Source organism: Typopeltis vanoorti, chromosome 10 (genome assembly GCF_054136105.1).
Source record: "Typopeltis vanoorti isolate ZY-2024b chromosome 10, IOZ_Tvanoo_1.0, whole genome shotgun sequence".
Taxonomy (NCBI): domain Eukaryota; kingdom Metazoa; phylum Arthropoda; class Arachnida; order Uropygi; family Thelyphonidae; genus Typopeltis; species Typopeltis vanoorti.
In genome coordinates, this window is record NC_143558.1 from 98629369 (window position 1) to 98655729 (window position 26361).

General features: G+C 35.5%; 1 protein-coding gene across 1 annotated transcript in view; it reads right to left on the reverse strand.

The window, feature by feature from the left end:
* Marf (Mitochondrial assembly regulatory factor) overlaps window positions 1-26361 on the reverse strand; it is a 373692-nt gene that overhangs the window by 184975 nt on the left and 162356 nt on the right. The window contains exon 8 of the mRNA XM_090399591.1: window positions 16256-16409. Coding sequence (XP_090255717.1) covers window positions 16256-16409 — 154 coding nt within the window. The remainder of the gene's footprint in view (window positions 1-16255; window positions 16410-26361) is intronic.

Here is a 26361-nt window from a genome sequence, read left to right on the forward strand (position 1 = left end):
GGGGATACATGTAATATTTTATCTATTTTATATAAGCTGTAGCCATCAGATAAAAAGATGTTGCAAAGGTCTCCGAGCTCAGTTTCAGTTAGGGCTGTATCATTTGAACAAATAGCTCTGGCTCAATAAGTAAAAGTTTTGGGGACACCATACTATTGGGAAGGGTGATGGTAGTGTGATTGTTTATGTAGTTAGAGAAGGATAATGAGCCATTAGGAAGTCGTGTCATTAGTGTATCTAAAATGGAGAGACTATTATTACTTTCTTTTTCTATGGTGTAGTTTATTTTAGGATGTTGGCTATTAAGATGCACCAAACTGCCTGCATTGAAGTATTGGAGACGTAACAAGCTGAAGCTTAAAGCAAGAAGAAGAAGATTTTCTGTTTAAGTTCATCAGAAGGTTATATATTCCTTTTGTTTATGTATCATAGAATTATTAAACTGTTTTACTTTGTTTTTTGTATATGGAAGAGTGAAGGTGCAATTTTCTTGATTACTGGAAATTAAGATCGAATTTTAAAAACAGAAAGGAATTATCAAAGTAATATACATATATCTAGGATCTTACATGACTGCCTAAGATTTCAATATAGAAATTGGATACCACTTGCCAATAAAACAACTATCGCAGCCAAACAGACAAACACAAATGCATGTATATATATATATAAAAAGAAATCCACATGACTTCCATTCTATATTTAGAGTTTGATGTGAAAATGGCAGGTAAAAAAAAAAAACTATAAGGAAACCAAGAGCTAGGTGAATTGCTGCAGTCAGAAGTATCCTAGAGCAGCACTTCCCAAACTGTAGGCCATGGCCCCCTTGGGGCCGTTAGTTTTGTTGAGGGGGCTGTGAAATAATGAAAACAAATTTCAAATGTTTTAAGACTAAGTCAAATGTTTTAAGACCATGTCAAATGTAATTGGTAATTAGTTTACGGAATTAACAACGCAAATGAAGTATATTAATTAAAGATAACTTTAATGAATCACTTCTATATTTCGGCAACGTCACATTGCCATCTTCAGAACTAACAAAAGGTAAATGAGGAAGAAAGCAAGAAACTAATATTGTTCCTAAAGTCCTAACGGTGCCCTCTTGCGGGCTAATTTGGTAGTCTTGGCAGTTGGGCTGAAGTTCTCATAATGAAAGTCTCCCAAATTTGGGGCAGTTTCATGCACCCAAATTTGTTGAGGTTAGGAACGTTTTTTAGAGCTGCTGAAGATTCTTTGAATAATCTTTCGTATTTAAACTTGCTGAGATGAATTATTTTTGTTTTCTTCCAACGAATTTTATGGTGGGTATCTAAGGCATGGTCTGCCAGCCCAAGAGCGGCTGTACTGGTGAAACCGGATGTAGTCTTGGTGTTCTGAAATCCTGATATTTGTTGTTCTGCCTGTTTGGCCTGCAGCTGCAAATTGTCCTACTTTGGCCAAACAGGCAGAACAACAAATATCAGGATTTCAGAACACCAAGACTACATCCGGTTTCACCAGTACAGCCGCTCTGGGCTGGCAGACCATGCCTTAGATACCCACCATAAAATTCGTTGGAAGAAAACAAAAATAATTCATCGCAGCAAGTTTAAATACGAAAGATTATTCAAAGAATCTTCAGCAGCTCTAAAAAACGTTCCTAACCTCAACAAATTTGGGTGCATGAAACTGCCCCAAATTTGGGAGACTTTCATTATGAGAACTTCAGCCCAACTGCCAAGACTACCAAATTAGCCTGCAAGAGGGCACCGTTAGGACTTTAGGTACAATATTAGTTTCTTGCTTTCTTCCTCATTTGCTTTGTGTTAGTTCCTGAGTGCACATACCATATCTCTATGTTCCTGAAGATGGCAATGTGACGTTGCCGAAATATAGAAGTGATTCATTAAAGTTATCATTAATTAATATACTTCATTTGTGTTGTTAATTCCGTAAACTAATTACCAATTATGTCTAACCAACGTATAAGCCTTGCTACTAGAATCATGTCAAATGTGTATGTAAGATGCTAAAAATGTAATATTTGCATTTTATTTCTGTTAATATTCACTGTGTATGTATTTTGTATTGAACATAAAAACAATAAATATTATAATAATATATGTCTGTATTACGATTTTTTTTTCCGAGGGTGGGGGGGCTGTGAAATATTTTAATTTTTCCAAAGGGCCTTTACATCCATAAGTTTGGGAAGCACTGTCCTATAGGACAAAAATATAAAATCTGACAATACTGGAGTTCTGACAAGTGGCAGACCAATAGATTAATAATATACACTTATTATGGAGTACTGTCATAGATTCCTGTATACCCCTGAGGGTAGATATCAGGAACTTGATGGTTATGTCACTCATAGGGCAGTGTGCATAAAAAAGAATCTTCCCCATTTACAACTTCTCTGAATTTTTTCCTAATTGTAGCAAAATGCTCAATGAACCATAAGCAATATACTCCAAATTTGGTGGAAAGTCATTCCATAATGTGATCTGTGTAAGTCTGCAAATACATACCCACTAAGCCAGTTGACCAGATCATGACAGATGACCTTAGGCAACCAAAGAAATTATATTCTGTATTTGTCAAAAATAGTTGAATGATGCAACAATAGACATTTGCAGAAAAGCGGAAGAAGTAAAATAATTCAGCCAAATGTTTAATGTAATTTCTCTCCATGCAACAGGCTGCAGGTTTGAATCCCACCATGGGAATGGATGTTTGCAATTCATTGCCCAGTACAAGACCACTATTCCACCCCACCTTGTTGAAGACCTGAAGTAGAGCTTCTGATTAAGTAAAAAAAAAGCAGGGTTTCTGGATTATGTAATTTTTTTTTAAAAGTGCAAAAAAAAAAAAATAAATAAATAATGAGGGGTGCTTAAGGGTCAAAGCTGTATAACTGAGAGGAGATCTCCACATAGCCTTTAAAGGAATGCAGAGAACTGACCAGGGCTTCTGACCTAATATCCAATCCTCACCTTCTCGTGGTGCACCCTGTTGGGTATCTACTTGGATACTGAACGAACGAGGATGGGCTGGCAATTTGGAATTTAGCCAACCAAATTATATTCTTATTGGTTAAACAAAAATAAAAAAAATGATGGTACAACATGACAAAATGTCATGCCGGCTGGGGCATCGTACAGTTAAACAAGGCCCGAGTTGTTTTCACCAGGGAACCAAAGCGAACAGCGAAAAGTCAGCTACTGGAACAAATCTGAAAACAAACCCCAATTCAACATCACCAGAGTTAAAGATCAGTACTATCAACATAAGAAGCCTGAAGGGCAAAGAAATGGAGCTCGCTGAGGAATTAGATAAGTACCAGATCGACATAATAGGGGTGACTGAAACAAAAAAGACAAAAACTGGTGAGATCTTTCTGAGCAATACATACAAAAAGTTATATTCAGGCAATTACAATCAAGGAAAAGAAGGAGTAGTAGCCATAGTATTCAACACAAAATACGAGGCTAATCTTCTTGAATGGCAGTCAGTCTCAAGTAGAGTAATGTGGGCAAATATATGAGAATGGGGAACTGGACAATGACACTTATTTGTGCCTATGGTCACCAGAAGGTTCTACTAAGGTAGAAGTGGAGGAATTTTTTGAGTCTTTAGAGAAAGCGACTGACACAATCAAAAAGGAAAAGTTGGACCTTGTTGAGGATCTAAACAGTAGAGTAGGAAATCATTGTGAGACATACAAAAATATTTTGGGAAAATTTGGAGAAAAGAGCAATGCTAATAATGGCAAATACCTGTTGGATTTCTGCTCAGCACATGAACTGGTTATTACTAACACCATGTTCCAACATAAAAATGTGCACAAATTCACATGGAGAGAAGGGGCAAGGAATAAGAAAAGTCTCATTGACTATGTTATTATTGATAGTGATGTTTTCTCACTGGCGCAGGACATCAGAGTGTACAGAGGATTTGAAATTGGAAGCGATCACTATTTAGTCTTGAGCAGGATAAGATTTAATTCAATATTGAAGAGAATAACATGTAAGAAAGTTTTAAAGCGAATAAAAGTTGAGCAGCTCTCAGATGTGAACTGTAGACCATAATACACAAAGTTTATTGAAGAAAAAATGAAAGAGTTTGAGAACAGGAATCAAACCTTGGAGATTCAGTGGCAAGCCTTGAAGAAAGCCCTGATTGATTCAGCTAGCGAGGCATGTGGTGAGTTTGTCAGCAAGGATAAAAAAATCAGAACTCCCTGGTGGACACAGGAAGATAAAGAGGCAGTGAAGGAAAAGAAGAAAGCATATCAAAAGTTCCTGGCAAATAAGTCAGATTGTGCTCTTAAAGAATACAGAGACAAATGCAAGAATGCTAAACACTGTGTAAAACTAGCAATACAAAAGTCATGGTAGGACCTTGGCAAGAATATAGAAAATAAATATCAAGAAGGTGGCAAAATATTCTGGAGGTTGTTGGAGAAGCTTAGGAATGGAGGAAAGAGTGCTGTAAAAGTAGTTAGAGATGATAAAAGTGACATGAAAACAGGAGAAAAAGATAACCTTGAAGTATGGAGTAATTACATTGAAAAACTGCTTAATGAAACAAGCAGTGATGACAGCACAGTGGTAAAAAACACTGACCAGGGATGCAGTCAGAAATACATATCCATACTTGAAGCCATCAAAGGCTTGAAATGTGGAAAGGCAGCAGGAGTAGATGATATTTGACCAGAAATGCAGCAGTATGGTGGTATAAGAGTCTTACAGTGGCTGCACTGCATAGTTCAGAAAGCCTGGACAGAGGGACGAATTCCCGATGATTGGAGTAGAGCTCTCATAGTACCCATATATAAAAAGGGAAAGAAAACTGAATGTGAGAATTACAGAGGTACTTCTCTACTGAGTGTTCCTGGTAAGATTTATGCAATTATATTTGAGAAACAGTTGAGAAGAATTGTGGAAGAAAAACTTGGTGAAGTACAAGCTGGATTCAGGCCGAAAAGAGGCTGTCAGGATCAGATCTACACTTTACGACAAATAGTTGAAAAAGCATGGGAATATAACAAAGATCTGTATTTAAGTTTTGAAATGTGGAAAGGCAGCAGGAGTAGATGATATTTAACCAGAAATGCAGAAGTATGGTGGTATAAGAGTCTTACAGTGGCTGCACTGCATAGTTCAGAAAGCCTGGACAGGGGGACGAATTCCCAATGATTGGAGTAGAGCTCTCATAGTACCCATATATAAAAAGGGAAAGAAAATTGAATGTGAGAATTACAGAGGTACTTCTCTACTGAGTGTTCCTGGTAAGATTTATGCAAGTATATTTGAGAAACGGTTGAGAAGAATTGTGGAAGAAAAACTTGGTGAAGTACAAGCTGGATTCAGGCCGTAAAAAGAGGCTGTCAGGATCAGATCTTCACTTTACGACAAATAGTTGAAAAAGCATGGGAATATAACAAAGATCTGTATTTAAGTTTTGTCAATTTGGAAAAGGCATATGACAAGGTGCAAAGAGAGAAGCTGTTCAATACACTACAGTTATATGGTGTTAATGGGGGCATTATATCAAGCAATACTTAGTCTTTATTTGAGTTGTAAGCCAGCAGTTAGAATTGAAGGAAGTACAGGAAGATGTTTTAATGTTAAATCTGGTGTGAGACAAGGATGTACATTATCCCCTCTGTTATTCATTATCTATATGGATCACACATTATGAAGGAAAGTGGTATTAAATATGATATCAAAATTGGAGATGTTCAGCTCTTTGCTTTATGTGGATGATGTTATACTTCTAAATAAATCAGCTAAAAGTCTGCAAGATTCCCTGACTAAATTGAATAACTGTTGTAATAGATATGGTATGAAGGTCAGCAATAAAAAGACAAAGATAATGAAAATAGGCAGAATCATTGAAAATGTCAACTGTGTTGTGAATGGAGAACCTGTGGAACAAGTTAACATTTCAGGTATTTAGGCACGATTTTTAGTGAAGATGGTAAATTAAATATGTAAATAGACAACAGAATCAATAAAGCTGGTATGGTAGGAAGTAAACTAATTAAATTCATATGGAATAAGAGAGAAATTAGTCGGAACACTAAATTAGCTGTATACAACACAGTGTTCAAACCAGTTTTAAATTATGGATCTGAGAGCTGGGTCAGAAGTAAAACACTTGACCAAAGAGTAGAGACCGCAGATATGAGAGTTTTGAGAAAGATTATAGGTGTGAACAGATAGCATCAATGGCAATATCATATTAAAAACGAGGATATTAGAAAGAATTTGACATTGTCAGCATCCAGGAATGCGTCAGCAGAGCTAATCTCAGGTGATATGGTCACTTAAATAGAATGGATGAAGAAAGATTAGTAAAACAATTGTTCTCTGCCAGGTTGGCAGCAAAATTACCCAGAGGAAGACCAAGATATAGGTGGATTGATACGGTACAAAGTGCCTTAGACGATAGAAACATAAGATCTGATAATGTTGGAGACTTGACAAGTAACAGACTGATTTGGAGGAAAATTGTAGATAGGAAGTTAGCAATGATGTAATTTTTTTCATGTAGTACTATCATATCCTGTACACCCCTTGAGCGTACATGGCAGGAATTTGATGGTGATGAATAAATAATGATCAAAGAATCCTTAGTTCACTGCAGTACTAATGTACCATTGGATTACAACCTTTCATGACTATATAGGAGTCTCATTAAAAATAATTTAAAAACTAAAAGTTATCAGTTGTACTTGCCTGTAACAAAAAATTTCAGTAGGTTAGTTTTGGCTGCTGGTTAATAGTCAATACCAATGACTACTGACAGATTCACTGTCAATAGTCATTGGCAATGAATCTGTTAATAGTCAAAATTACTATGTCACTTTGCAAAGTTTTATGAAAAGATAATGGCAACAGAAGACATTCATTTGCTTTTTCTATTATTTGATTAATAGTGTGGATATGAACTATTGCAGACAATCTTGCTCTGAATCCTGCTTGTTCATATGGCTATACAATTGTGATAGCAAACTGATTGGCCTATACCCATTAATGTAATCTCAGATGCCCTTTTTATGTAATAAGATAATCAAGAATTTATGCCACTGCACTGGAATATTTTGTGTAAAATATCATTAAACATATCCAGTATGACCTTATGAAACTGAACCTCCTGATTTTATGTGCTCTACTAACATGTCATCTTCACCAGGCCTTTTGTTATTCTTTGCTGAATTCAGGGTTTTCCATAATTCTTCTGTCATAATGGGTCGTTCTGTATCAGCCTCACCTAAATATAATAGAGAATTTGTAATTCTAGTAGACAGGCTTATACGTTGATTACTCATGATTATTATTTTTCAGGAAATAATAATCTATATACTAAAATATCATCATCAAATTCCTGAGATGTACCCTCAAGGGGTGTACAGGATATGATAGTACTACATGAAAAATTTACATCATTACTAACTTCCTATCTACAATTTTCCTCCAAATCACAAGACTCCAACATTATGCAGATCTTATATTTCTATCATCTAACTCACATTGAACCATATCAATCCACCGATATCTGTGTCGTTTTCCTGCCAACCCGGCACAGAACACTTGTTTTACTAATCTTTCCTCGCCCATTCTGTTTAAGTGACCATACCACCTGAGATTAGCTCTGCTAAGGCATTCCTGGATGCCAACAATGTCAAGTTCCTTCCTAATATCCTCGTTTTTAATATGATACTGCCATTGATGCCATCTGTTCATGCCTCTAATCTTTCTCAGGACTCGCATATCTGCAGTCTCTACTCTTTGGTGAAGGGTTTTACTTCTGACCCAGCTCTCAGATCCATAATTTAAAACTGGTTTGAACACTGTCTTGTATACAGCTAATTTAGTGTTCTGACCAATTTCTCTCTTATTCCATATGAATTTAATCAGTTGACTTCCTACCATACCAGCTTTGTTGATTCTGTTGTCTATTTCCATATTTAATTTACTAATCTTCACTAAAAATCGTGCCTAAATACCTGAAATGTTTACTTGTTCCACAGGTTCTCCATTCACAACAAAGTTGACATTTTCAATGATTCTGCCTATTTTCATTATCTTTGTCTTTTTATTGCTGACCTTCATACCATATCTATTACAACAGTTATTCAATTTAGTCAGGGAATCTTGCAGGCTTTTAGCTGATTTATTTAGAAGTATAACATCATCCGCATAAAGCAAAGCGCTGACATCTCCAATTTTGATATCATATTTAATACCACTTTCCTTCATAATGTGTGATCCATATAGATAATGAATAACAGAGGGGATAATGTACATCCTTGTCTCACACCAGATTTAACATTAAACCATCTTCCTGTACTTCCTTCAATTCTGACTGCTGACTTACAACTCAAATAAAGACAAAGTATTGCTTAATATAATGCCCCATTGACACCATATAACTGTAACGTATTGAATAGCTTCTCTCTTGGCACCTTGTCATATGCCTTTTATAGATCGACAAAACTTAAATACAGATCTTTGTTATATTCTCATGCTTTCTCAACTATTTGTCATAAAGTGAAGATCTGATCCTGATAGCTTCTATTTGGCCTGAATCCAGCTTGATCTTCACCAAGCTTTTCTTCCACAATCCTTCTCAACCGTTTCTCAAGTATACTTGCATAGATCTTGCCAGGAACACTCAGTAGGGAAATACCTCTGTAATTCTTACATTCAGTTTTATTTCCCTTTTCATATATGGGTACTATTAGAGCTCTACTCCAATCATCGGGAATTCATCCTTCTGTCCAGGCTTCCTGAACTATGCAGTGCAGTCACTGTAAGACTTTTATACCACCATACTTACAGCATTTTTGGTCCAACATCATCTACTCCTGCTGCCTTACCACATTTCAAGCCTTTGATGCTTTTTCTACTTCAAGTATGGATATGTATTCCTGACTGCATGCCTGGTCAGTGTTTTTTACTACTGTGCTATCACTGCTTGTTTCATTTAGCAATTTTTCGAAGTAATTACTCCATACTTCAAGGATATCTCTTTCTCCTGTTTTCATGTCACCTTTATTATCTCTAACTCCTTTTACAGCACTCTTTCCTCCATTTCTAAGCTTCTTCAACAGCCCTCCAGAATGTTTTACCACCTTCTTGATATTTATTTTCTATTTTCTTATCAAAGTCTTCCCATGACTTTTGTTTAGCCTGCTTTACACAGTGTTTCGCTTTCTTACATTTGTCTCTGTATTCTCTAAGAGCAAAAGCCAACTTATTTGCCAGGAACTTTTGATATGCTTTCTTCTTTTCCTTCACGGCCTCTTTAGCGTCCTGTGTCCACCATGGAGTTCTGATTTTTCTATCCTTGCAGACAACCTCACCGCATGCCTGTCTGGCTGAATCAATCAGGGTTTTCTTCAAGGCTTGCCACTGAATTTCTAAGGTTTGGTTCCTGTTCTCAAACTCTTTCATTTTTTCTTCAATAATCTTTGTGTATTTTAGTTGCCAGTTCACATCTGAGAGCTGCTCAACTTTTATTCGCTTTAAAACTTTCTTACATGTTATTCTTTTCAATACAAAATTCAATTTTATCTTGCTCAAGACTAAATAGTGATCGCTTCCAATTTCAAATCCTCTGTACACTCTGATGTCCTGCACCAGGGAGAAAATATCACTATCAACAATAACATAGTCAATGAGACTTTTCTTATTCCTTGCCCCTTCTCTCCATGTGAATTTGTGCACATTTTTATGTTGGAACATGGTGTTAGTAATAAACAGGCCATGTTCTGAGCAGAAATCTAACAGATATTTGCCATTATTACTGGCTTTGCTCTTTTCTCCAAATTTTCCCAAAATATGTTTGTATGTCTGACAATCATTTCCTACTCTGCTATTTAGATCCCCAACAAGGACCAACTTTTCCTTTTTGATTGTGTCAGTCGCTTTCTCTAAAGACTCGAAAAATTCCTCCACTTCTACCTTAGTAGTACCTTTTGTGGGACCATAGGCAGAAATAAGTGTCATTGTCCAGTTCCCCATTCTGATATTTGCCCACATCACTCTACTTGAGACTGCCTGCCATTCAAAGAGATTAGCCTCGTTTTTAGTGTTGAATACTATGGCTACTACTCATTCATTTCCTTGATTGTCATTTTCTGAATATAACATTTTGTATTTATTGTTCAGAAAGATCTCACCAGTTTTTGTCTTTTTTGTTTCAGTCACCCCGCTTATGTCGATCTGGTACTTATCTAATTCATCAGTGAGCTCCATTTCTTTGCCATTCAGGATTCTTATGTTGATAGTACCGATCTTTAACTTTGGTGACGTTGAGTTGGGGTGTGCTTTCAGATTTGTTCCAGTAGCTGACTTTTCGCTGTTCGCCTTGGTTCCTTGGTGAAAACAATGGGGACCCTTGTTGAACCAGGCGATGCCCCAGCCGGCATGAAAGAATGGGCTGGCAATTTGGGATTTAGCCGACCAAACTTGTTTGTTCAGTATCCAGGTAGATACTCAACAGGGCGCACAACGAGAAGGTGAGGATTGGACATTAGGTCAGAAGTCCTGGTTGGTTCTCCGCATTCCTTCAAAGGCTATGTGGAGGTCTCCTCTCAGTTATATAGCTGAGCCTTAAGCACCCCTAAAATATTAATTATAAAAACTTTAATTAACACTTTCCTATATTTCAGCAACATTACATTGCCATCATCAGGGATCACAAAAAACAATGATATGTGCACACAGGTACTAACACTGGTCAAATGAGGCTGAAGAAAGGCAAAGTCGGGCTTCGAGTCCTAAATCCCTCCCCAGTAGGCTAAATTGGGTAGTCATTCTTGGCCATTGAGCTAAAGATCTGAGGATTAATGCTTCTGTAATATTAATGAAGATTTTTGTATTCTTAAAATTTTTTTTTATTATATACTTTATTCGAAATCTATTCCTTATATTTTCTTTACTTAACTTATTTAACAGTCGTACTCCGAGTTGTAATCATTACTTGAGCTAGTCTTATCACTTTTAATCCTTTAGTCTACAATTTCATCCCCCCCCTCTCAAGGTCGTAACTACTACTTTCATGTGCGGGTAGTATAGATTTTATGAAACTCTGGCTGTCTGGCTGGAGCCAATTCCTTTGTCTACCTAGCTGGCTTTCTTTAACACTGATCTTTAAAAATTTATTTGTAATAACGACTGCGCAATTAAAGATCACACAAGGAATTGTTTGTCTTTCCTAAGCATGCAAGAGAAATGCTCAGAGGAACATGGAAATATATCTAATATTCAATTCTAATTCAAGCAACATTAGATACTTAAATTTAGTCAGTCGTGGCTATCTTTAACTTTAAGGACACACAAGTATCTTTTTATGAGAAGTGCATTGGTAAGTCGAAATCAGGCAAGTTATTTAACAAACAAAACAATTCATTCATACTAAGACATGGTAATTACAATTTAAGGGAAAAAGGATTTCACACATATCAAAATTTTCAGGCTCTTATCAATTCTGCCAAGTAACAAAGCAATACACGTGTCTGGTTCTCAACTTATTTAAATCAGTACTTCTAGCCTTCAGCTTAGAGACAATGACAAATATTTACGTTCACATATACGTCAGACACGTGGTTAGTTTCATATACACTTAAAAACAAATTAACTTAGATCAATATCAGAATTATGCTTAACTAAGCTTCACATTCAGTCTCTCCTTCAAACATTAACTCTTAACCGTTTAACATTAAATTTCTCAGAATTCTTTAGACAATTATTTGACAATATTTAAGAAGTGCGGTTTTCTGACTTCATAACCTTACAATATGCTGGCAACTATATAATCAATGATCCCTGCTCTAAGGTTCACAATCCATAACAGTTCTATATTAATCTTACTTGATACATTTTTCAGCCAGTTCAGCATTCACGATCCTAGAGATCATAAATATAACCTTCTTCTTTCCCGTTAGCACTGCAAACAGATATTACTCCATTCTAATGACGATATAGCATTCTCCAAGACTGCTTAGGGAACTTCGTGACAGGACACTCTGGAACAAGCCGACGCTGTTGTTACATATCTCCTATCATCGTCAAAATCTGCTAGCAGGATATCCTTCCCCATCCTTGGAATGACTGGATACAGGAATCTTTGTCGATGCAACACTGGAACAAGTCAGGAACAGAGAGACCAGAGCACTCATCTCCTTTTTATTCTCCTGTGACGGCTTTGGAACTTCTTTAGATCGAGTTCCCCAGATGTTCTACCAGGGGTACCTTCCCCGCTACAAAAATCGCTGAGTCATGGCGGGGAAACTCTATAACTCACTGATCTTCACACCTGGCGATAGCCTCAGGTCTACATTCTAATTCTGTCTGGGCTATCTCTTTGTTTGTACAATATTGGCGGCCAAATAACTTAGCAATTCATTTTAATATTTTTATAGATTACATATTGGTGGTTAAATAATTTAGCAATTCATTCTAATATTTTTCATAAAACACTTATGATAAATTGTTAATTTAACTACAAGTATTTTGTATTGACTTTCTTTCTCAAGTAAAATCGGTATATAAGAATTTTATACAAAATTCTTTCTATACAAGATTTTACACTTCCCGTTGGGGTAGTCTCATGCACACAAATTTGTTGAGGTTTTTTCAGGACTGAGGCAGCTTTGAGGAATAGCATTTCATGTTTATATTTGCTGCAGTGTAATAGAATTGCTTTCTAATGTAACCTGTGGTGGGTGTCCAGAGCATGGTCAGCAAGTCCTATTTTCTATGCAGTCAACAGACCACACAGAAAATTGGTATCACTTATTGGCTCCACCAAAGATCAACCAGGTGTCTATCAGGTCCCTTGCAATCGCAAACTGTCCCACTACAGCTAAACAGGCAGGAGAGCCAATATCAGAATTTCTGAACACAAGGACTACATCCAGTTCCATCAATACAGCCACTCAGGACTTGCTGACCATGCTTTAAACACCCACCACAGGACATACTGGTAGAATGCCACTCTATTACACCACACCAAATACAAATATGAAAGGCTGTTCTTTGAATCTGCTTTAGCGCTGAAAAACTTTACAAACTTCAACAAATTTGAAGGAAATCTGAAGATTAATACTTCCCAAAATTTGGGAAGTATTAATCCTCAGATCTTCAGCCCAAAACCAAGAAAGACTATGCAATTTAGCCCTATGCAAGGGTGCCATTTAGGACTCACAGCCTAACTTTGATTGCCTTTCTTCAGCCTCATTTGACCAGTGTTAGTGCCTGCGTGCACATATCATTGTTTTTTGTGATCCCTGATGACGGTAATGTAATGTTACTGAAATACAGGAAAGTCTTAATTAAAGTTTATAATTAATATTTTAGTATACATTGTTATTTCCTGAAAAATAATAATTAGAGGATTTGTAGCTGTTTGCCTGCATATAAGTCCCTATAAAATTCACTACATGTTTTCATTATTTCTTCTCTATTATATTGTACTATCCTTGCTTATTTTTCAATTTTGGAATCCATTTTTTTCTTTTCTGTAACCCTTGTTTGATTATTTTGAGAGATTTTTTTGCTTTCTATTATGTTCTGAATTGTTGTGAAATTATATTTTCTGATATCATTTTTGATTTCTTTTCTAACTTTCTCATTTCCACAAATTCTACATTGTCTTTGCTACTTCTATGTAGTCTTTTCCCTTTTTAACTTAGATCAAATGTCCATAAAGTAAGTTTTTATCTAGAAGTTCTATTTGCTAGTAATTATTTTCATAAATTTTTAGTAACTGAATTTATGTTTTGCAGATAACATTGTTCTTTTAGCAAAAAATAAAGAAGCTCAGGAAATGCTAAATGACCTTAACAGAGAAAGCAGTAAAAAAGGTTAAAAACATCATCATGCGTATCAAGGATTTAGACCTAGCATGGTCTGTTCTGGCCTTAGAAGTCATCGGTGAATCCTGGTTTTCTTTTTCCTAATGGCTTGTACTTTAAGGCTTTATTTTATAAAGCTTTTTCTAGGCACTATTTTATAACAAAATAGTGCCTATTTTGTTAGTGAAATAGAATTGCAGTTAACGTTTAGCTTACAATTTTCGTTTTCTTTGCTTTCCTGATTGTATCCTGATGAAGCCGACAGAATAAGCCGGCGAAACTAGTTGGTAATTAAAATAGTTATTCACCTACCCTTGGCCAATATCTTAATAATAGGTTATTCTCATTAATCTTTGTGGTCAAGAATCAACAATTTTGTCCATAAAGCAAGTTTTTATCTAGAAATTCTATTTGCTGGTAATGATTTTCTTAAATTTTTAGTAACTTAATTTATGTTTTGCAGATGACATTGTTCTTTTAGCAAAAAATAAAGAAGCTCAGGAAATGCTAAATGACCTTAACAGAGAAAGCAGTAAAAAAAGGTTTAAAGATTAATCTAACTAAAACTAAAATGATGACAAATTCAAATCACAATGAACTAAAATTTACAGATAATCATATTGAAATTGTAGAGGATTATATTTTCTTTGGTCAATTAGTTAGTTTTAAGGAAAAACAAGATAAAAAATAAGAAAAATCACACAAGTAAATAAAGCATTTTGGTTTATAAAGATTATCTGTTAGGAGGTTTACCTATATGCCAAAAAATAAAACTCTTTAATATATGCATTATTCCAGTGTTTACCTATGAAAATGAGACATGGGAAACAAATAAAAAAAAACAGGAAAACAGGTTGAATGTTGCCCAAAAAGCCTTGGAGAGAATCATGCTCGAGCATATAAATGAAGATGGACTGGCAATATTAGTAAACTGCCAGATGAAAGGATGACAAAGTTAAGCACTGGGTGGATACCAAGAGAAGGAAAGGTTGCCAAATAACAAGATGGAGGGTTGATCTACAAAGGTCTGACATGAGATGGTGGACATTGGCTAAAGATAGACAGAACTGGAACATTAAGGGAACAAGCCTACATCCAGGAGTAGATGGAAAGAGGCTAAAGAAGAAGTAGATGAATGGTAACAAGAAAAAGAGATCTAAGAGAAGAGCAGTTTGGTTTTAGAAAAGGATGATCAACTGTCGATCTCATTTTTGCTCAAGAGAAATTATGGAAGGATACTGGGAATTTGGGGGGAAAAAAAAACCCTATTCATGGCATTTTTAATGTGGAAAAAGCCTTTGATTGGGTTCAATGAGAAAAAAGTCTGGAAAATTTGGAAAAGATAGGCATAGAAAAGAAGAAATAGTTGCAATAAAGAATATGTATGTTAAAGCTAAGAGCTGTGTGAAGACTAAATTTAGTAATAGAGTCGTTTACAATTAAAAATAAACTGCAACAAGGAAGTTTGTTATCTTCATTGCTGTTTACTGGGGGTGATAAATACTGTCCTAGACATGGTTAATGACCAGAAAGGAGAAACAGATATATTTGCAGATGATGTGATGATTTGGGCACATTCGGAAGAATAACTACAGAAGAAACTGGATAAATGGAACAGTGTGATGCAGAACTGTAGTGAAAATATAAACATGAATAGTGTTAGACTCAATTGGGCCAGATTTGAAGAGTAGCAAAAACTTCAAATATCTGGAAAGTATTCTTTCCAGTGATGGAAGTTTAGACCAGGAAATAATAAAGAGGATTTCATTAAGTCAAACTTTTTAAATAGTGTAAGTAGCCCCCACTTGCACTTAAGTGCAAGCTTTTGATTAATAAAAGTTACTTTTATCTATTTTAACTTATGCAGCAGAGACATGAATACGTGCAATGTATTCATGTCTATGCTGAATACAATGCATGTATTCATGATATCAGAATACATGCAATGGAAATGAAAGTTTTAAGGATAATGTTGGCAAAAACAAGAAAAAATAGAATAAGAAATGTGGACATTAGGAATAATTTGGGGCTAAAAAATGTTGAAATATGAACTCTCACTTAGAGTAGTTTGGACATCTAATCAGAATGAACTTAGAAAGAATACCAAGAAGGATGTATGAAATGAAATTTGAGGGAAAGAGACCAACAGGGAGACCATGAAAAAGGTAAAGAGACCATATAAGAAAAGATCTAAAAAAAGAGAAATCTGAACTGGCACAGTATTCAAAAAAAGAAAGAAATGGAGAGATTTGATCTGCCTGACTTGACAGTTTCTGTTGGAACAGCTGTTGCTAAAGAAGAATATTAACAGATAATGCATTTTATTCAAAATGAAATACATCCTTACTAATATTTCAAATATTAACTGAAATACATTTGGCTCAATAATTTCCAATAACTTACTATGTGGTGGCAATCCTCTCTGTTGGTGAAGTCTTGCCTGTAATACCTCTTTTGCTGACACAAAGAAAACTCTGTCTTCAGCCTGTGGCCTGCTTACAACTTTTAATTCATCAACCAAAAAACTGACTGTTCTATCCATGTGTTGCTTTCGAACCTTTTGAAATTCAAGAAAGACTTTTAAGCAAGTAATAAAACTCGAGCAAAATGGAAAGGAGTTTGTTTTATCTGCATAACCTTTTTGAAAGAAAATAATGTTTCATATTCAAGATCTCCAAGATAAGAAAAATGCTCTTAAAAGATCCATTTCATATTATATACATATAGTAAAGAATAGTTCTATTGGGGATGTTTTTCTTATTTTTTGTTTTTCTCACAAGCGACCATTGGTTCCTGATAATGTTTGGCACATATGTTATTACTCACTTGTATTCTTTAACAAGCAACTCAAGAGGAAACTGACATTGCAAATTTTTCTATTCTACACTTCCGACTTCATAAGTGGATAATGTCATGTAATAAATGATACAATTATACTCAAAAGCTAAAATAATTATGTTTATCCTTTCAGAAGGAACAAGAAAGTGGATGGGGGGGGGGGGGTCAAAAGAAGCAAAGACCTACAATCTCTGGCTTCATTAAAAAGAAGTCAACATGCATTTACATAAAAAAAAATTATCTAATACAAAAAGGTTTTCACCATTATCTTTAAATCATATCACACATCCAAATTTAATGAATTAGTGACATTAAAATTAAAATGCAAGATCTCTGTGCTTGCTAACAAAGAAATCAATTTTTATTATTATTATCCTTCCGCCATTATAGAGTAGTGGTGGTAATAATAATAATAATATAGTCCAGACATCTGTATGGAATTTGGGCATGATAAATGTGTAACACTCTCCACAGTTAGGGCAAAAATAACAGGCAGCAGAGGAATAACATTTGTAGATGGAAGGAACATTAAAAACTTGTTGAACTAATCCTACAAATACCTCAGAATTCTTGGGACAGACAGCATTTTGAGTTCAGAAGTCAAAAATAAAACAGTCTGAATATCTGAAAACAGAAAAGTTCTAAAGTCTACACTGATTGGAGGCAACAGCAATCAATACATCAGCCATTCCAGTAATCAGATACACAACAGGAATAACAGAGTGAAAACAAACCAATTTGGATGCATTTGATCATAAAACATGAAAATTAATAACAGTGAATCATGCTCTCACACAGTGATGTGAAATGGCTATATGTACCCAGAAAAAGTGGAAAATGAGACCTTTTACAAGTGAAACAAACAGCAAGAAGAAAAGCAAGGGTTGAATTGAAGATTACAGAGAAAAAAGTGAATGTAGTAGTTCACAAAAGCAGTATAATGAGAAAGAAATAGCAAAAAGATCAAAAAATTGAAAAATTAAGCATTCATTTGAAGGAATGCTGACAGTGGCTTAACTTGGCAATGGTTTCAGCAGGACAGCATCAAGAACAAGCACTATAAACAAATGTAATCAAGGCAAAGATTGAAAAGATCTGTGAAGACAGCACATACCAACTGTGTAGAAATAAAGAAGAGACAGTGCAGAAAGTTTTTTTTACACTTGGTTAGACTATAATAAATTTGGTTTAGCCCTTTATCCAAGTGCAAACAAACAAGGTTTGCACCTCAAGTATCTTCAGGACTGAGGCAACTCGTGGTAAAAGTGGACCAAGCTCTCAACACTCTTTGTCTTAGTATCTCCCATAATGCAAAGTACATCTCCTTGTGGACATGTATAATGCTATGCATTATACATGTCCACAAGGAAGGGCCACTACCCAGACTGGTGGCAACTCGTATATATGTAAAGAAGACTTCTCCATTTCTTCCACCTTGGTATCATTACCTCTGGATCTGGCTCCCACTGACGAGACCTCAATAAAGGTCGAAACCGGTTTGGGTAGTGGCCCTTCCCTTAATGCATGGCATTATACATGTCCTCAAGGAGATGTGCTTTGCATTATGAGAGATACTAAGAGAAGGAGTGATGAGAGCTTGGTCTACCTTTACCACGAGTTGCCTCAGTCTGAAGATAGTTCAGGAGCAAACTTTGTTTGCTTACGCTTGGATAAAGGATTAAACTAAATTTATTAAAGAAGAGACAGTGGACCATCTAATTAGTTCATGCAGAAAGACTGCTCATACAAACTATAAACAAGGCATGATAAGTAGCAAAAGCTGTACACTGGAGCGTGTGTAGGAAATACTTATGGTATACTAAAGCAATTGATGTGAGGCCTTTATTCTCTATATACAAGTAGCCTAGTTTTGAAGACACGTCACATATAAACAGGATTTGCTTACACTTGGATAAAGGATTAAAACAAAAAATATAATTCATTAGAATCTTTTTATTTTATGCAAAAAATACTGTTTTCCAACTTTCGACTGTGTGTTCCCAAGTAAAATGAAATGCAAAGATATTATGGAACTTTAAATTTCAGAGAGATATGCATCTGAAACATAATATGCCAGACAACCACTGTATGTTGATGTAACAGTACCAGAGGATAGTAGAGTAGAAGAAAAAGTGCATGAAAAACTACAAAATATAGAGATCTAGAGAATGAAATTCAATGACTTTGGAATAAAAAAGCAACAAACATTAAAAGTTTTCAGAGGATATCAGAAAAGTTGTCTCTAGTAAATTTTAAAACACAAGATAAAGGAATCCAAGTAAAATACTAAATGATAAGCTAAAATTACATCTTTTAAAGAATGATAGCTTAGTGTGTTTAGAAGATAATTTAAATACAGTATTGAAAGATGAAGGTTTTCCTAATTTAAATAAGAAAATAAAATCTCATCATCATCATCATCATCAAATTCCTGCCACGTACCCTCAAGAGGTGTACAGGATATGATAGTACTACATAAAAAAAATTACATCATTATTAATTTCCTATCTACAATTTTCCTCCAAATCAGTCTGTTACTTGTCAAGACTCCAACATTATCAGATCTTATATTTCTATCGTCTAAGGCATTTTGTACCGTATCAATCCAACTATATCTTGGTCTTCCTCTGGGTCGTTTTCCTGCCAACCTGGCAGAGAACACCTGTTTTGTTAATCTTTCTTCGCCCATTCTGTTCAAGTGATTATACCACCTGAGATTAGTTCTGCTAACACATTCCTGGATGTTGACAATGTCAAGTTCTTTCCTAATATCCTCGTTTTTAATGATACTGCCATTGATGTTCACACCTATAAGCTTTCTCAGGACTCTCATATCTGTGGTCTCTAGTCTTTGGTCAAGTGTTTTACTTCTGACCCAGCTCTCAGATCCATAAATTAAAACTGGTTTGAACACTGTCTTGTATACAGCTAATTTAGTATTCCAACTAATTTCTCTCTTATTCCATATGAATTTATTCAGTTGACTTCCCACCATACCAGCTTTGCTGATTCTGTTGTCTATTTCTATATTTAATTTACCATCTTCACTGAAAATTGTGCCTAAATAGCTGAAATGTTTTACTTGTTCCACAGGTTCTCCATTCACAATACAGTTGACATTTTCAACGATTCTGCCTATTTTCATTGTCTTTGTCTTTTTATTGCTGACCTTCATACCATATCTATTACAACAGTTATTCAATTTAGTCAGAGAATCTTGCAGACTTGTAGCGGATTTATTTAGAAGTATAACATCATCCACATAAAGCAAAGAGCTGACATTAACTTCTCCAATTTTGATATCATGTTTAATACCACTTTCCTTCATGATGTGATCCATATAGATAATGAATAACAGAGGGGATAATGTACATCCTTGTCTCACACCAGATTTAACATTAAACCATCTTCCTGTACTTCCTTCAATTCTAACTGCTGACTTACAACTCAAATAAAGACTAAGTATTGCTTGATATAATGCCCCATTGACTCCATATAACTGCAGCGTATTGAATAGCTTCTCTCTTGGCACCTTGTCATATGCCTTTTCCAAATCGACAAAACTTAAAAGTAAAATCTTATAATAATAAAACAAGATGTCAGTCTACCTCTTCAGAAAATTCTGGACAACAAAGCCATAAAAATATCTGTAAATGTTCACCTAGTTATACCGAAGTCTCAATCTAAGTTCCCTTTAGAGAACTTAGATCCAGACTAAGAGGGTGGTCTGAAAAGTACTTGGCCTAACAATGAAAAATGAGTTTATAAGTTCAAAATTATTTTTATTTTTCAACATAATCTCCCTTAAGACTAATACATTTATTCCAGCGATGCTCCAGCACCATTATTCCATCCTTGTAGTGGTTCTCAGTAAAATCTGCAAAATACCCCTCTACAGCTGCAATCACCTCTTGATTCAAAGAAAAATGCTGACCAGTGAGGAAGAGTTTTAGTTTTGGGAAGAGACAGAAGTCAGAGGGAGCCAAATCTTGGGAATAGGTTGGATGTTCCAACAATTCATAGTGCGGATCCCTTAATTTTCCCATTGCCAAAACAGCTTTGTGGGCAGGTGCATTGTCCTGATGAAAGATTATTTTTTTCTTCTGCAAACCGGATCTTTTCTCATGACTTTTTTTTGTCTAGTCTGGTTAAAAGATTGGAATAATATTCCCCAGTTATTGTTTTACCCTTTTAAAGATAATTAATAAACAAAATGCCTTTAGCATCCAAAACACTGGTGCCATGACCTTTCCTGCTGATGGAACCGATTTTGTCTTCATTGGTGCTGAACAACTGACTTCTCTCCACTGTTTTGACTGTGTTGTTTGGATTCTGGTGTGTAATGGTGAATCCAAGTCTCATCCACAGTAATAAATCGACGCACAAAATCAGTTTTATTCTTATAGAAAGTTTTTTACCTTGGGTATAATATATGTTAAAGATGCCAGCTATTTTAAACCTGGTTTTACTCCATTTCCCAAGAAAGCATACAGAAAAATAAGTCAAGTTTGCGCCTGCACGTATTGCAAGTCTAGGTGACCCACAAAGTAGTGCAAGTCCAGGCAACTCATGGTAAAAGTGGAATAAGCTCTGATCACTATTCTTAATATTTACCCTTAATGCAAAACCAATCTACTTGAGGAGATGTATGATGCTATGCATTAAAGGCAAGGGGCCACTACCCAGACCGATTTCGACCTTTATTGAGGTCTCATCAGTGGGAGCCAGGATTAGAAATACCAAGGTTAAGTAATACAGAGCTTATAAGTATTTTAACAAACCAAGTTACCATAAGGTGCTTTGACCTTATTAAATAAAAATCTCAGGATAAAAGATAGATGTAGAAAGTTTTTTTACCTTAGGTATATTATATGTTAACGATACCAAGCTATTTTAAACCTGGTTTTAATCCATTTCCCAAGTAAGCAAACAGACAAGTAAGTCAAGTTTGCACCAGCACGTAATGCAAGTCTAGGCAACTTGTGGTAAAGGTGGAATAATCTCTGATCACTATTCTTAATATTTACCCTTAATGCAAAGCCCATCTCCTTGAGGAGATGTAAGATGCTATGCATTAAAGGCAAGGGGCCACTACCCAGACCGGTTTTGACCTTTATTGTTTTGGTAAAATACTTATAAGCTCTGTATTACTTAACCTTTGCATTAAGGGTAAATATTAAGAATAGTGATCAGAGCTTATTCCACCTTTACCACGAGATGCCTAGACTTGCACTACTTTGCAGGTCACCTAGACTTGCAATACGTGCAGGCGCAAACTTGACTTATTTGTCTGTTTGCTTACTTGGGAAAATGGAGTAAAACCAGGTTTAAAATAGCTGGCATCTTTAACATATATTATATCCAAGGTAAAAAAACTTTCTACAACTATCTCTCATCCTGAGATTTTTATTAATAAGGTCAAAGCATCTAATGGTAACTTCTTTTGGTAAAATAATTATAAGCTCTGTATTACTTAACCTTGGTATTTCTAAGCCTGGCTCCCACTGATGAGACCTCAATAAAGGTCGAAACTGGTCTGAGTAGTGGCCCCCTTGCCTTTAATGCATAGCATCACACATCTCCTCAAGGAGATGGGCTTTGCATTAAGGGTAAATATTAAGAATAGTGATCAGAGCTTATTCCACCTTTACCATGAGTTGCCTAGACTTGCACTACTTTGCGGGTCACTTAGAATTGCAATACATGTAGGTGCAAACTTGACTTATTTGTCTGTTTGCTTACTTGGGAAATGGAGTAAAAACAGGTTTAAAATAGCTTGGCATCTTTAACAGTTTTATTCTTGTTAAAATGCTCCAAGCACTGTTCAGAGATTTTCATGTGAGTGTGTTTTTGATCTGCTGTGAGCAAGCGCGGCACCCATCTTGCACAAAGCTTTTTTGTTAGCACTTCTTCATGCAAAATATATCCTACATGTTCTTTTGAAATGTCTATAGTCTCAGCAATTTCATACACTTTAACTCACTGGTCATCCAATACTATATCATGCACTTGATCAATGATTTCTGGTGGTGTTACATTCCACCCTCGTACATAATGCAAATAAGCAATATAACATCAATTCAGGTCATGAAAATAATTGTACTCTAGATGAGTTAACGTCAGAGCATGTTAGCGTTTATATAAAGATACTAAAGATATTAAAGAACTTACACTGTCTTCTAACTTAGATATTACTGATCAAGTTAACCAGTGTTCTGGAAGTGTTAGTGAAGAATCCAGACTAACAACGGATAATTCCATAGAGCCGATAAACTATTACAAGGTTATAAAAGGGATATGAATAATTTTGCTAATATTCATGTTTTGGATTTTATGATATGATTCTTGAGAAAGTGATAACTCACAAATTACAGCTGATAAATTTGGTGAAAATAGTGCAAAAAGTCAGCATAATTTGAGACCTAGAAATCATATTCATAAAAGTGTGAATTTTCAAATTAAAGGCCAATAATACATGTGTGTTTTAAATTTTAAAAATGTTTTGTTTTTTCCCCCATGGAAGTTTGTTGCAAGTTTTTAGAGCAGGTGTCACTGGGTAATGAAAACACTAGCAAACAAGAGTAGGCAAGCAAAGCAAGGAAGGAGAGCCAGAAAGTTGGAATAAACTACCGAGTTAAGTTCTGTAATCTTGGAAAAGTTTTTATATGCATCTTTATCTACTCTGCAATGAGGAACTGTGAAGTTAATATTGAAGGAGTATAATGTATCAAGAATTTGCATATTAGTAAGAATGTTTTGTGCTTAATGAAATATTAGTGATATATGTCTGTGCGGTTAGCCTAGTGGATTTGCACTTTGCAAACATATGCCTGGGGAAGGAGTCCTAGGTTCAATTCCCGTCAGCGACGTGAGAAGCTTAAGGATCTTCCTCAGCCATAGCCATGTCAGTTGGTCTTGGGTGTGGACAGCGGGAGTTTTTTCTGCCAGTTTATCTGGGGTTTTTCATCCCGCAAGCAGGAAAAACGGCCCCGTGAACATACAGGATACAGTCATAGGATACAGTACAGCAAGGAAAGCAATGGGAAACCACCTTGCTCATAGTCATTTCCCTAGTATGGTAGCATATAGCTGCCCCCACCAGCCGTATGGTTGAGGGAATAAAATAGAAATAACATTCCAAAGAGCAAAATGGATTCTGCAGTAAATTCCTTTTATTGGAAGTACCTTTGGTACTGCTCAGTTACATGTATCTTTATTGCCAAAGTGATTATTCTTCATGCCTACTTCAGCAAAATGAAGGAAAGATGCATTAAGGAAATTTGCTTGCTATAAGACATGTAAAAGTATATTAATGAAGTGAGATCTTTAATTTTCATTATACTCTAAGGACTTTGAAAGATAAGACAAAATGAATAAATGAGTAAAAACAATAAAATAAAGAAGTAAATAAAACAAAGGAAGATAAAGACAGGAAATTCACATATAGTCAAATGAAACTACAGAACTTTTAAGCTGAATGCTATGTTCTTGTTTTGTAGAGTATCTGATGTTATCTCTCAGAATTTGAATATAACTATGAGTCAGAAAATGGCCATTTAAGTATCTAGGCAATCTGGGAGATCTGCAGCTAGAAGGAGAAAACGAAGCGGATTAGCAGACCTTGCTCGATATCCTATATGTGATTATACGTTGATTGATTTGTGGTTTTATGGTGAAAGGACAGCAAAGGTCATACTGCACCAGGACATGGGTTACAGCAGTACATAGGGTGTCCATAGATAAATAAATAAATAAATAGATCAATATAAGGAGATGAATAATATAAATTTTATGTACAAAAGTTATAAGAAGTTAAATGAGCAAATAAAATGTTTGTACAAGTTTAGTATTAACAATGCAGTATCTACATAAACAAATTTATAATCAAATGTAGTTGAATAAATTAATGTTTTGTAAAAATGTAAAAGCGTAATGCAATTTGTTTGAGTCTAATAGCATCTGCCTTGGTGTATATGGCTCGGCCAGATAAATAAAATTGTCATTTCTCTCTCTCTCTCTCTTGTAAAGCAAATACATTCCCAGAATATGACTAATGGCAAGACAGGTTGCATTTCTCACACACAGGTGAGTCAGTCCTCAGTAAATAATAATGTATGAGATGACTGTGACCTATCTGGAGCCTAGCAAGAACAACCTCCTCTCTTCTGCTCCTACAGTGATTAGATATTTAATTCCAGGCTTAATCTCATGCAATTTGTTCGTCAGTATTTCCTGCAGGAGTATTGTCAGTGAGCAATTAACTTTGATTTTATAATCCAAAACAACTGAACATCAAAATTAAGAGTTGTTATTCTTCAACTCTTGTACAAAATAAAGACCCTTAATTTTGATGTTCAGTTGGTTTGGATTATTTGGATTACTCACCAAGAATTGAATGTGGATTATACACTGGAGAGGAAATAGCCTGTAAAGAACTTAAAAAGTCTGCATAAATTATTCACTTTTGGTAGAAGTTTTCTTTGATATGTGCAAGCGTGAGCTGAATGGCATGCAACTCTCCTATATAGTTACTGCAATTGAGTGGGATCTGGTTGGAGATAGTAATATTAGGAAACACAGCAACGCAGCCAACAGGGATCTCTGATCTTGAACCATCAGTATAGATGGACAACTGAACTATTGAAAGTAGGTAGACAGATGAGAGTGTATAAGATTTCTGTAGTTGATAAAGAGAGTGGCTGCAGGATGGGGTGCAAGCCTGTCATGGAGGGAATGCTGTTTTGCTTGGTGTAGATAATTTTTGTCAGCACTCATGCCAATAGCTTCCACAGCTTGTTTAGCATGTATATCAAAAGGATGGATGGCAGTCTGATGTGTAGAGGACCTTCCAACACACAGAAAAGAGACTAGTCCATGTAGAATGATCTGGAAGGGACTTTATTTCTAGGGCATAATTAAGAGACAAATATTTTTTTCTAAGTGATGATAGGGAGGAGTCATTTGATTCAACATAAAGGCTTTGAATCAGTGATGCATGAAAATCACTGGTAGCTAATCAGATATTATGATGATAGCTTAGGTCCAAACACCAGAGCATTCTCTCCCTTGCAAAACTATAAACCTGGGACCCATAATCAAGCTTTGAACATACAAGTGCATGACAAATGTGAAGCAAGGAACATCAGCACCCCATTCTATAGAGGATAGGATGCAGAGGATATTCAATGCTTTATTGCACTTATCCCAAAGATGATGAATGTGTGTAAAGAAAGTTAGCGTTATATCAAAAATGAGTCCCAAAAACTTGGTCTCTGGAATTATGGGGATAATAGTTTGCCCCCATTCTTAAATCAGGAGAGTGTGTTTCCAGCAGAAGTGTACACATATGCTTTTTTTTGCAGATAGCCTGAAACATGGACAAAGAGCCCTGAAGTAACATGATCAACTGCTTGTTGAAGTTAATGACTATTCATTTTTTAATGACTATTCAAAGACAGAGCCTTGAGGAACCTCCTCTTCTTGAAGACATGGCTGAGATAATGTGCTTCCCACTCAGACTTGGAACTCACGGCTGGATAGAAAGTTCTTAATAAAAACAGGAAGGTGTTCCCTCTAACAACATTAAACAGGTCTTTTAATATGCCACATCTCCAGATTGTGTCATAGGCTTTTTTTATGTTGAAGAACACTGAAACCACATGTTCTCATTT